The sequence below is a fragment of the Calonectris borealis genome, chromosome 3 (genome assembly GCF_964195595.1).
Source record: "Calonectris borealis chromosome 3, bCalBor7.hap1.2, whole genome shotgun sequence".
In the NCBI taxonomy this organism is placed as follows: domain Eukaryota; kingdom Metazoa; phylum Chordata; class Aves; order Procellariiformes; family Procellariidae; genus Calonectris; species Calonectris borealis.
Window position 1 is genome coordinate 840,479 of NC_134314.1, and position 12,542 is coordinate 853,020.

At 43.8% G+C, this 12,542-nt stretch overlaps 1 protein-coding gene across 2 annotated transcripts in view; it reads right to left on the bottom strand.

The window, feature by feature from the left end:
- DTNB (dystrobrevin beta) overlaps positions 1-12,542 on the bottom strand; it is a 216,309-nt gene that overhangs the window by 169,729 nt on the left and 34,038 nt on the right. For both annotated transcript variants that reach the window (XM_075144762.1, XM_075144761.1), the window contains exon 7: positions 7,477-7,631. In XM_075144762.1, the coding sequence (XP_075000863.1) occupies positions 7,477-7,631 (155 nt within the window). The remainder of the gene's footprint in view (positions 1-7,476; positions 7,632-12,542) is intronic.

Here is a 12,542-nt window from a genome sequence, read left to right on the forward strand (position 1 = left end):
GCCGTCTCCTCTCTTTGGGGATGAAGAAATCTAAAATCTTTTAAACAAATGCACATCTCGGTAAGGCCACGAAACACTAAATATGTGGAACCAAGCCTTCCGAATTAACTGATCATGGTATGCGATGTCTGAGACCAGAAAGGGCTGCTTGCATAACCAGGAACCACTGTGCTAATGATGTTAAATGGCAGCATCATCTGTAATTGATGTGCAGATTCTATGTTTCAAATCTTAACGTAATTTCCTAGTTGCTTACTTGTATAGGTATCGTACAACTACATAAACATGCCTCCAAGGTTCCCAATTTTGACTTGGCTCTCATCTCATACTGTTTCATATACAAGGGTATGAAGGTTACTCCAAATAATAAATACTGCTTACAGACAGACAAGTTTTCTGGAGACAAGAACGAGGATCCGTTAGACATCACACCCGTTTTTAAAAAGTGTAAAAAGGAGGACCCTAGGAACTACCAGTCAGCTTCACCTTCATGACTGTTAAGATCATGGAGCAGATCCTCCTGGAAAATATGTCGAAAGATACGAAGACAGGGAGGTGACTGGAGACAGCCAGCACGACTTCATGAAGTGCAACTTATGCCTGAGTAATCTAGTAGCCTTCTATAATGTGACTGCATCAGTGGACAAGAGAAGAGCTATGGATGGCATGTACCTAGACTTCTGTAAGGCCTTTAGAATCACAGAATCATTAAGGTTGGAAAAGACCTCTAAGATCATCGAGTCCAACCGTCAACCCAACACACCATGCCCACTACACCATGTCCCTAAGCGCCTCATCTACCCGTCTTTTAAATACTTCCAGGGATGGTGACTCCACCACTTCCCTGGGCAGCCTGTTCCAAGGCTTGACCACTCTTTCAGTAAAGAAATTTCTCCTAATGTCCAATCTAAACCTCCCTTGGCGCAACTTGAAGCCATTTCCTCTCTTCCTATCGCTGTTACTTGGGAGAAGAGACCAACACCCACCTGGCTACAACCTCCTGTCAGGTAGTTGTAGAGCGATGAGGTCTCCCCTCAGCCTCCTCTTCTCCAGACTAAACACCCCCAGTTCCCTCAGCCGCTCCCCATCAGACTTGTGCTCCAGGCCCTTCACCAGCTTCGTTGCCCTTCTCTGGACACGCTCCAGCACCTCCTTGTCCTTCTTGTGGTGAGGGGCCCAGAACTGAACACAGGATTCGAGGTGCGGCCTCACCAGTGCCCAGTACAGGGGCACGATCACCTCCCTGCTCCTGCTGGCCACACCAGTTCTGATACAGGCCAGGATGCCGTTGGCCTTCTTGGCCACCTGGGCACACTGCCAGCTCATGTTCAGCCGCTGTCGACCAGCACCCCCAGGTCCTTTTCCTCTGGGCAGCTTTCCAGCCACTCTTCCCCAAGCCTGTAGCGTTGCCTGGGGTTGTTGTGGCCCAAGTGCAGGACCCGGCACTTGGCCTTGTTGAACCTCATACATTGGCCTCGGCCATCGACCCAGCCTGTCCAGGTCCCTCTGCAGAGCCCTCCTACCCTCCAGCAGATCAACACTCCCGCCCAACTTGGTGTCATCTGCAAACTTACTGAGGGAGCACTCGATCCCCTCGTCCAGATTGTTGATAGAGATATTGAACAGGACCGGCCCCAGTACTGAGCCCTGGGGAACACCGCTCGTGACCGGCCGCCAACTGGATTTAACTCCGTTCACCACAACTCTCTGGGCCCGGCCGTCCAGCCAGTTTTTTACCCAGCGAAGAGTGTACCTGTCTAGGCCGTGAGCCGCCAGCTTCTCTAGGAGAATGCTGTGGGAGACAGTGTCAAAGGCTTTACTGAAGTCCAGGTAGACCACGTCCACAGCCTTTCCCTCATCCACTAGCGGGTCACCTGGTCATAGAAGGAGATCAGGTTGGTCAAGCAGGACCTGCCTTCCATGAACCCGTGCTGGCTGGGCCTGATCCCCTGGTTGTCCCGGACATGGCTCGTGAGCGCCCTCAAGACGAACCGCTCCATGATCTTCCCTGGCACCGAGGTCAGGCTGACCGGCCTGTGGTTCCCCAGATCCTCCTTCCGGCCCTTCTTGTAGATGGGAGTCACATTGGCAAGCCTGCAGTTGTCTGGGACCTCCCCAGTTAACCAGGACTGCTGGTAAATGATGGAGAGCGGCTTGGCAAGCTCCTCCGCCAGCTCCCTCAGTACCCTCGGGTGGATCCCATCCGGCCCCATAGACTTGTGAATGTCCAGGTGGCGTAGCAGGTCGTTAACTGCTTCCTCTTGGATTATGGGGGGGTTTATCCTGCTCGCCGTCCCTGTCTTCCAGCTCAGGGGGCTGAGTGGCCTGAGGATAACTGCTCTGACTATTAAAGACTGAGGCAAAGAAGGCATGAAGTACCTCAGCCTTATCCTCATCCTTGGTGGCAACGTTTTTTGAAATGGTCTATTACAACATTCTGGCTACTAAATTGGAGAAACACGAGTTTGATAGATGGACTCTTAGATGGATAAGGAATTGGCTGGATGGCCGCTTCCAAAGAGTTACAGTCAATGGCTCAATGTCCAAGTGGAAACCAGTAATGAGTAGTGTCCCTCAAGGGTCTGTACTGGCACCAACACAATTAAATATTTTCATCAATGACATGGTCAGTGGGATAGGGTGCACCCTCAGCAAGTTTGCAGATGACACCAAGATGAATGGTGCAGTTGATTCACTGGAGGGAAGCGATGCCATCCAGAGGGACCTTGACAGGCTTGAGGACTGGGCCAGTGTGAACCTCATGAGGTCCAACAAGGCCAAGTGCAAGGTCCTCCACCTGGGTCAGGGCAATCCCCAATATTCACAGGCTGGGGGATGAAGGGATTGAGAGCAGCCCCGAGGAGAAGGACTTCGGGGTACTGGTGGACAAAAAATGGGACATGAGCTGGCAATGTGCGCTTGCAGTCCAGAAAGCCAACCCTATCCTGGGATGCATCAAAAGAAGTGTGGCCAGCAGGTCAAGGGAGGGGATTCTGCCCCTCTACCCTACTCTCCTGAGACCCCACCTGCAGTACTGCGTCCAGCTCTGGGACCCACGGCACAAGAAAGACCAACGGACCTGTTGGAGCGGGTCCAGAGGAGACCACCACAATGGTCAGAGTGCTGAAACACCTCTCCTATGGAGGTTTGGGTTGTTCCGCCTGGAGAAAAGGCAGCTCTGGGGAGATCTTATTGTGGCCTTTCAATATATAAAGGGGGCTTATAAGAAAGATGGAGAAAGGCTTTTTACCAGGGCCTGTAGTGCCAGGACAAGGGGCAATGGTTTTAAACTGAAAGAGGGTAGGGTTAGGTTGGACATGAGGAAGAAATTTTTTTATGATGAGGGTGCTGAGACACTGGAACAGGTTGCCCAGAGATGTTGTGGATGCCCCATCACTGGAAGTGTTCAAGGTCAGGTTTGATGGGGCTTTGAGCAGCCTGATCTAGTGAAAGATGTCCCTTCCCATGGCAAGAGGGTTTGACTAGATGATCTTTAAAGGTCCCTTCTGACCCACACCATTCTATGATTCTATGACTTTATGATTAGACAGTGATATATGTATGTACAGTGGCAGAAGAACCTAAACCTAGCAGGAGAGCTTCTTTCTGCTATAGACAAGGATGTTCCTCCAAGAAAAAAAACTCGTTCCCTTTAAGTAGTGAGAACCTTACGAGTTGTCAAAGCCTGTGTATGGAGTGATGCAACTTCCATGTAGTTCACAAGAGGGCAGTAGGGACACAGGCTTTGTAGTTTTTTTTCACCGATACAGGTAGGGACCTGTATTTTGCAACCAACTGACCAAAAAGAATCATGCAGCATGCATTCTCGGTAATGGCTGAGTTGACAGGAAAGCAAACAGCAGTCTCCTTCTCCTGGAAATTATGAATGTGCCAGAGAAGGAACCTAGATAAAGCCCTTTCTTGTAGCTGGTCTAACATTTCCTACTGGGTTCAGAACCCAACCATGGAGCAACCACAAAAACATCACTCAGTCACCTCTTGTGATGCAAAGACAACCAAATAATCTGCCAGCAGGTTCCAAGCTCCAAGAACATAAACTGAAAATTAGTAAATGTGAAGGCACAACCAGTCATGAGGGTCAAATGCTCCCCAGGAGAACAAATGCATTTCTGCATAGATACTTTCTGTAATCACCTGCTTACTCTCTATCCTATTGTAATAATTGTTTTTACCAATTGCTGTTAAATACTTGTCTTAATAGCTCTGTCGTCTCAGATCTTCTTGCAGGTGGGTGCAGTGGCAAGTTATACCAATGCTTTTCTTGTATTTAGAAGAATACCATAGGCTTGCTTCAATAGCAAAAACTCAGCCAGTTTTATTGTTACACTGCCAACATGCTTGTTCCAACAAGATATTAATGCATGTATTTCCCCACAAAATACTGGCACAAAACCACATCCCCTGAGCGAACACAGAAGAGATATGTGATTTTTAACTCTACAGTGATCAAAACAAGTTATACCGATCTAAGCAGCTGTGTCTTAGACCCCACCTGTATCTCTAACTGCCCTGCATCTTGTGCTTAAACTGCAACTCTATCAGAGTATACCTACACCATACACTTTATACACAAGACAATCCTGTCCTTAAAAAATATATCCTTATTACTCGCTTTAACAAGACTGCACATCCTGACCATCCTTCTGACACTGCTAAGCTCATGCAGTTGATTCAGCTATCAGCCGTACCATCCATGAAGCCTAAGTCAGCCAATGCTTTAGCAAAGCTTTTATGCGAGTAATGCACGCACAAATCAACGCCTATCTAGGACTGCTTGTACGGTTTGTGCTGCTGAGTTTCGACAGAGTAATAGGCAGTTTGACTCTACAGAAGCCAAGCTCCTGGCTCCCAAGTCTCTGAAGTAAACTTCTCAGCTCAGTAGAAATGCTGCAATTAAACTGCTCTGTAAATGAGATATGAAGTGGATACAACTCTGCAATGACAGGATAGGCTGTGCCATAAACACAGAAGGATTCTGACTAAGGCAGGGAATGTCATGGTGATACATCATCTCTATGACAAATAGATGGACTGTAGCCAACTGAACAAAAGTCTTAAGAAAAGTATGACATGATATCTTACATCTGTGGAAGCCCCCACTCAACCTAGAATAGTAAATTATTACTGGAAGTTCTGTATACATCTGGAAGCCATCACAAAGAATGCAGCTCTTGGCAAAAGCATCCCAATAAACTCCATTTTGCATGGGCAAAAAGTTTGAATTATTCCATCTGTGACCCAAGAAATGAAAGAGAGTTGTGGAGTGTATACAACCACTGACACTTCTTTGCCTATCTGCCCTTTACACCACTCAGACAGCAGTAAATTATCAGCCTCTTGCACCTCAAAGTGGCTCCCAGAACCAGGACCTCCATGAAGAGCCAGGAACCACAGCTGGCCAGGAAGGATTTGTCTCTTGCTAGTTTAAGTAACACCAGGGAATGTTCCTGGCACTAAAACGCAATCATGCATGCTTTTATGTTATTAAACCTGTGCCTGGTTTAACCACTCACTCTCCCAAATGACTCCGGCATCCAGATCAGGTGTTAATATCAGCTAGGAATAATTTTTAATAAACAGTTTCCATGTAACCACCCTGCTTGAGGGAATAAGAGAGTTTAATAGTATGGAAGTGGTTAGACCATTCCAGTTGGCCTTAGGACCACAGAACAGCTCCTGGCACTGGTCAGTTAACTAGTACAGATGTAGCTTATATGTCCGTCACGTAAATGCCAAAGTCTGAAACCCCACAGCTTTAACAATGCCGTCTGGAGAGAATTTCAGCAAAACGGTAGGCTGTAACAGGAGAATATCACAGAAGTACCCCTGGGAAGCTTATTTTCAAACCCGGGAGGCATAAGAAAATGAAATTAAATCTAAGACAGATTATCCATCTACTTCCCAGGACCAGTTTGTTTCAATGTTTTCAAATAAATGAAAGAACTGTCTTGGGGTACAGTGTATATCTGGATTAATTAAAAAAAACATTACCACTCTACAAACCTGGCCTCACACTAGGGATTTTGTTTTGCTGAATAAAATTAGAGCAAAGGAATTTCTAAAAGTGAATCAATATGAAGAATTAGCTTTCTTGTTCACAGAAAGCCAATCCTATGGATCCAAAGTCAAAGAGCGCTAAGACATGCTGCAGGCAAGCCACGTGCAAATGGGCAGTTTCTGTACCCGACTTGGCTACCACGGCGAGAGTTGCATCAAGTATCTCAGAAATCCCGGTCAACTGCCGAGGTCTAGTTAGCTACGCTAGCCTCTCCTCATGGGTAAGAGAGAAACGGTCACTTCCAGAGTGTAGGCTTCAGAACAAAACAAAAACCCCATCCCCATTGCCTTCGCCGACAGTGGAAAGAGCATGTAGGAATCCGATGTCCGACTTCTAGAGCTCCGAAGTGAGGCTGTGGTTTCACATCCGACAGCAGTGCCACTGACGTGAAACTTGGTTTGATCGGATCCGTTTCCCTACGTGCATAAACAGCTTGCACTGACATAACAGAAAGGGTGGCATGTCTGTGGGAACAGGAATGGCCCACAAATGCCTCAGCCGGTATTGAAACAGAAAAAAATATTTATTAATTACAGTGTTAGTAAAACAAAGCTCTGTCCTCAGCAGCTCACAGATGAGCTGGAGGCCTCATCATTTCCTAAATCAAAGGCTGCTTCCTACTGTGTTGTATTTCAAACATATTAGTTGCTAATTAACTTAAATTTAGCAAAAGTGACTATAAATTCTAAATCTAAATACTTCAGAAATATCTCTTCCGGAACATAATCATGACCAGAGTCTAAACATTTAATTTTAGGCCTAAGCTTCTCTAGGTTCATGTTTACAGTTGATTTAAGGATTATTTATACTATTTACATTACCTCAAATTAGAAACAAATCCTTGGAACAATTAAATTACAACTAAAATGTATAAAGAAATAAAAAGCTCTTTTAAGATCATTACTACAACATCTACTCCAAACATTACATGTAATGGAAATATTTTGGAAAAACCAGCTATACCAATAAGCACAACGGTGAAATTGATTTATTTTGTACAGACCCAACTAACCAGCAAGTGATTTGTTGAAACTAATACTCTTAACACACTGAGAAAGCTTAACAAAAAAAATCAAGGGACAATAGTAAAAATGCTGTGTTTCACGTTTTAGAAAAGAAATAGGTGATCCTTGCTGTTCTTCTGATAGGGAACAGAAGTGTCCCTTCAAGGAGGGGGAACAAACTAAAATTGTGCGAAATGTTTTAATTGCCTAGGACCTAGACATACTATTTTAAATTATTCAGAGTTTCTTAAAACTGCTTAGGTTACATAGTGTGTATTACCAACCCCCCTCCCTCCAAACCCCACACAAACTACAACGAAAGCAGCCAGTGGACTTCAGAAGAAAGCACTGTATTAACAAGCAATACAAAAATCCTGTTTTGTTAACTCTTACTTGTTGTGGGAAACAGGTCCGTACAGAATGCTCTGTGTATCCAAAAGAAGGCCCCTCAAACACAGCTGTTGGAAGTTTTAGAACTTCTTTCAAAAACTGATCAAACTTTGTAAATATCATTAGTCCATTTGAATCTGATATTTGAGAGAAAATATCTGTAAGAAAATATAATAAAACCCTATAGTAAATACATGCTTACTACAGAAAAGAAAATAAATTATTTCATTCCATTTAAACCCCAAGAAATTTACTTTTGTTTTATTCTGAACATAATTTCTTATCACTTGCTATCAAGATAAAGTTTGTAAATGACCGTATTCGAACATGCTATGATATAAATCTTCCTATTTCCTCCATCCCATCTCACCCAGTCTTGAGAAGAGATTCTGCCAGGGCATTAACTGTAACAGCAAGAAAGCAGAAGCTAGGAGGCATTATAAAAGTTACAGAACATTACATCTTCATGTTTACACCTTCAAAATAAAACTACATATAATCCTTTGAGAAGTCTCCTAGAATTAAAAAAAGTTGTAAGAATCACAAAGTCAAAACCGGCAAAACTCCTGGTAAATCTGGCGAATGCCAACCATATTGCATGTTGAATTTGCGTAACACAGCATTAGAAGAGCGCGTCAGAAGTAAAGCAGTCAGAAACCGGGGTGCAGTGCCTGCACCTCCAAGGATAAAACTCGTGGGCCAGGCAGCGGAGTAGATGGGGAAGAGGAAATCTGATTTAATTTTATATCAGACATGCTGTGCACACTGAAGAGCTAGAGCAGGAACTTCTGTCCTTACACAAGAAAAATGTTTATGATGAGACGACGTATGCTTTTTAATCAGCTATGTGGGGCTAAATATATTTCTGAAAACAAAAAAAGGGTTGAGCAAGATGTTCAGCAATCTTGTGTATATAAGGAAACAGAAAGGAAGGGAGGGTGGTCCCAGAAGGTGGCAGGGAGGAGGGCAGTTTTGCAGGTATTTCACTCCCACGCCATGCTCCTAGCTAGGGGCACGTGGATGAGGATGCCTCCCGAGCCTCCTGCTCCGCAGTCCCTCCACGCCCTCACCGCACTGAGCTCAACTCCTCCAGCCATTCCACGCGACCAACCCAAAGCTCCCAACCCTCGTGTCTCAGGAAAGGTAAACATATAGGAGAAGATGCGTAGACAGCATTATAAGAAAGCGATGTCATAAAATATTAGGACAGCTACACACGGATAAAGCAGAACTGTCCTAGGATCAAAAATCTCTTCCAAAGAGACAAATCTCTCAAACAGCAAAACTGGGTCTCTGATATACTTGCAGAGTCAGATTACTCTATAAAGGAAGATTTTTCTAATAAGAGCACTAATATTAGTAAGACCTAAAGTTTTCCAAGATGTGACAGATACCAGAATTCTTCACTAAACAGCCACTGAATCATCTATGAGGTTATTTAAGACACCATCAGTAATTAAACATCAAAAAGGATATTTGACAGAAAATAAGCTTAGGTTAAGTGATCAAAACTAGGTCCATAAAAAAAAAGACTATTTCAGAAAGGCATATTTCCAGTAAACTAGGGAAATTATTCCAATCTCCTGAATGAACAATATCATGAAGAAGCCTACAATATCTAAGTTAAGGGTGATAAAGCTATCTGGAATTTGTATCACTGGCTAAACAGACAAGCTTGAAGTGAAGGTCTGAAGCCCTTGTTGAGTAATTTTATAAGGCATATTAAGAATAACGGGGGAAGAAAAAAGAAAGAAAAAAAGGAAAAAAAGGAAAAAAGAAAAAAAAAGATAAATGGGGTTCAGGGAGGGAATGCTGTATTTTAGAAAATTAAGCCAAGCAGAAAAATTAAATTTTACCTGAAAATTGAATGTGGAAGAAAAGTCAAGATCAAAATGCACACAAATGAAAACTATGGAAACAATTAAAACTCATTAGAGAACCAAACTTCCAGAATCCTAATCCATTCTAGATCAGAATCACTCCAGAACTGGCACATGCACAAAAACTGTCGGTCTAGTAATAAATCTGTCAAGGTGGGACTGGTAGAACATGACTGGAACATGACAGTACTTGTATTTAAAAAAGGACAGAAATCTTCTGGGTAAATACAGTCCATTAATCTGAACTCAACAGTATGCAAGATCTAAATGATTTTAACGAGAAAGTTAATTAAAGCTATGGAAATAAATTGAAAATGAGATAAAATAGAACAGGCTGTATCAAGGGTAAATTAAAAAAAAAAAAAACACCAACCAAACCCCACTAACCTATATCTTGCAGTCATAAAAAAGTGGTTTTATAGTCAAAGTTGAACTCATTTACGTGGGAAACTTCCACATGGGAAATTACCAGTGAAATTGGAAAAGATATAGATTAGTAGGATATAATTATATAGTCATCTGCCCTTTTAAAGGGCAGTAAATTACCCTCAAAGAGAAAACCTCAAGCTAAACAGCGGCTAACAGTATAATTTATCAAGAGCTCACCTCGAGGTCACCTTTATGTGCCAATAAAGTTTCCTGATGACAAGGTATTATACTTTAATTCTCATATAAAATTTCAGTTCAATGCTACTATGCTATGAACATTTTTTTTTAAATCAGAGAGAATAAAAAATTTAGAACTACAAAAACCACTGCTCAGTCCCCAAAATACCAACGTAAAATGGTACTTGTGCAACTCGTGATTTCTTTTTTTCAAATGTTTGTAGTAAAACTTTTACATTAAGAACAGAGCTCATAATATCATCTATGAAACCTGCCCAACAGTTCCCCTGAGAGCCTCTTTTCAGTTGCTTATAACTGCCAAAATTGACTGTTCTGTGTTTTCCAATCAAGGCATTTGCCTGATGTTTTGTACAGTTTCAGCTGAAGGCTCTACCATTTCTCCGAGTAAGTTAAAAACAAAGCAACAAAAACCCAGCACCCTCATTTTCTAGGGTGTATCCTGCGTCTCACAATTCCTATGAAGTTGTCAATTTTTATCGTACAAATTCATAAAATATTTGTTAAATACTAGGTTTAATATCAGTTAAAATCAAGAAAATAAATTTAACAGATTAATGAGTTTGACTGTGCTTTTGTGTGTGCGTGTGCACGCGGTTGTTTTGGCATTAATCCAAAGTATGTATTAAGGTGAAATGGACAATTCAGGGAAATACAGGCCAGTCAGCCCCACTTCGGTTCCTGGGAAAACCATGGAGCAAATCTTCTTGGCACACATTCCTGGGCACACGAAAGAAAAGATGACTGGGATCCATCAGTATGGATCAGCTGAGGCGATATCACACCTGACCAGCTCGATTGTCTTCTGTGATAAGATGACTGAATTTGTAGGTATCATTCACCTCAACTTGAGCAAGGCTTTTTACTTCCCTGGTATCCAAGCTGGGATGGTACAGTCTGCGTGGGTGAACAACCAGGTGGGCGAGTAGCTGGTTGGATGATCAGGCTTGGAGGGCAGTGGATAATGGGTCAAATTCTACATGGAGACCAATAACAAGTGGACTACTGCTGGAAGCTGTCCTGGGACACCTCCCGCTCCACATGTCTATCAATGATCTGGGAGAGGTGCCAGAGTGCAGAGTCGAGTTGAGAGAGTTGCAGATGATGGCAAATTGGGGGGACCAGGTGATACCCTTGAGGGCAAGGGCTGCCACCCAGCGGGACCTAGACTGGCCGGAGGAACGGGCCGGTAGGAACCGTATGAAATTCAGAAAGGACAAATGCAAAGCCCTGTCCTTGGGAAGGAAGCGACTGGCAGCGATCCAGGCTGGGGACTGCCTGGCTGGGGAGCAGCTCTGCTGGAAAGGTCCTTGTGGGTTTTGAGGTCACAAGCGGAACACGAGCCAGCAGCGCGCTCTGGCAGCAGAGGTGGTCGACGGCATCCTGGGCTGTAGGAACAGGAGCTCAGCTCAGAGGGAAGTGATTATCCTCCTCCACGCAGCACGCGTTAGACCTCCTCTAGGTACTGTGTCCAGTTTTGGGACCCCCCAGAATCAGAGAATTGTTGAGAATCATAGGATATGAAAGACAAACTGAAGTGAGCTCTGTAGAGGGCTAGAAGGATGGTCAGCATGCTGGAGCACTTATCCTGTGAGGGCAGGCTGAGGAAACAGCAATTGTTCAGCCTGGAGAAGATAAGACACTGAGAAGACCTAATAATACCACTTGAGCACCTACAAGTAGATTATGAAGGTGCTTTTGGAGGAAAATTTAGTGATTAGGGTTTGAGAGCTAGGTATCAGAGATCATAAGTCTGGGACAGATACTGGAGAGACCAGAGGATCTAAGAGGCTCTAAGGACCAGCTGCTAGATAGATGAGCATCTAAGGCCAGTCACTGGAGGGATCCATATTGTACAGGCATGTGCATATGCGTATACATTTATGCCACTAACACACTTTTATTCTGATCAGGCCGAGGGGGGAACAGAACCAGGTCATCGGTGCTGTTCGTGTTCACCCGGGTATTTTCTGTCTGTGTTGATCCGTGTAGCTGTGTGCGTGTGTTCCTACTGGGAATGCATGCCCCCCTCACCACTGGTGGACTGGGGACATGACACTGCAGCAGCCTTACCTCGATCCGATCAGATGTTGTGGCAACTCCTAACATTTGTTATAAATAAATGAGATGTAAGAAAGCCTGTATAAAATCACATACTGAGCCTGCTCAGTTTGAATAGATGTGATACCACAACAAACCACATATTATTATTACTACTACTACTTTGGTCCACTGATCAGGACCAAAACAAATAACTCCCCTTTCACCCCCACTCCTCCAAAAAACAAAAAACCCCACAGTCAGGCTAATTCATCTACACCAGATTAACTTTCAGGACCTTTATTATGTGAAACCTAGGATTTAGCATACATTACTGTATGAATTTTTAGAGTGAAGTTCAGTAAGCGCTAAAGGCTTATCAGAGCCAGATGGTGAGAGGAAAGAGGAGCTAGTGAGGCGAGGGAGCCAAGGAGCACCACACAGGTAGAGCCAGTCGTTGGAGAAGTCAGACAGCCCTTAAAATGAGCAGGATAGAGTCTTGATTTACTCGAAGTTCTGTTTGCA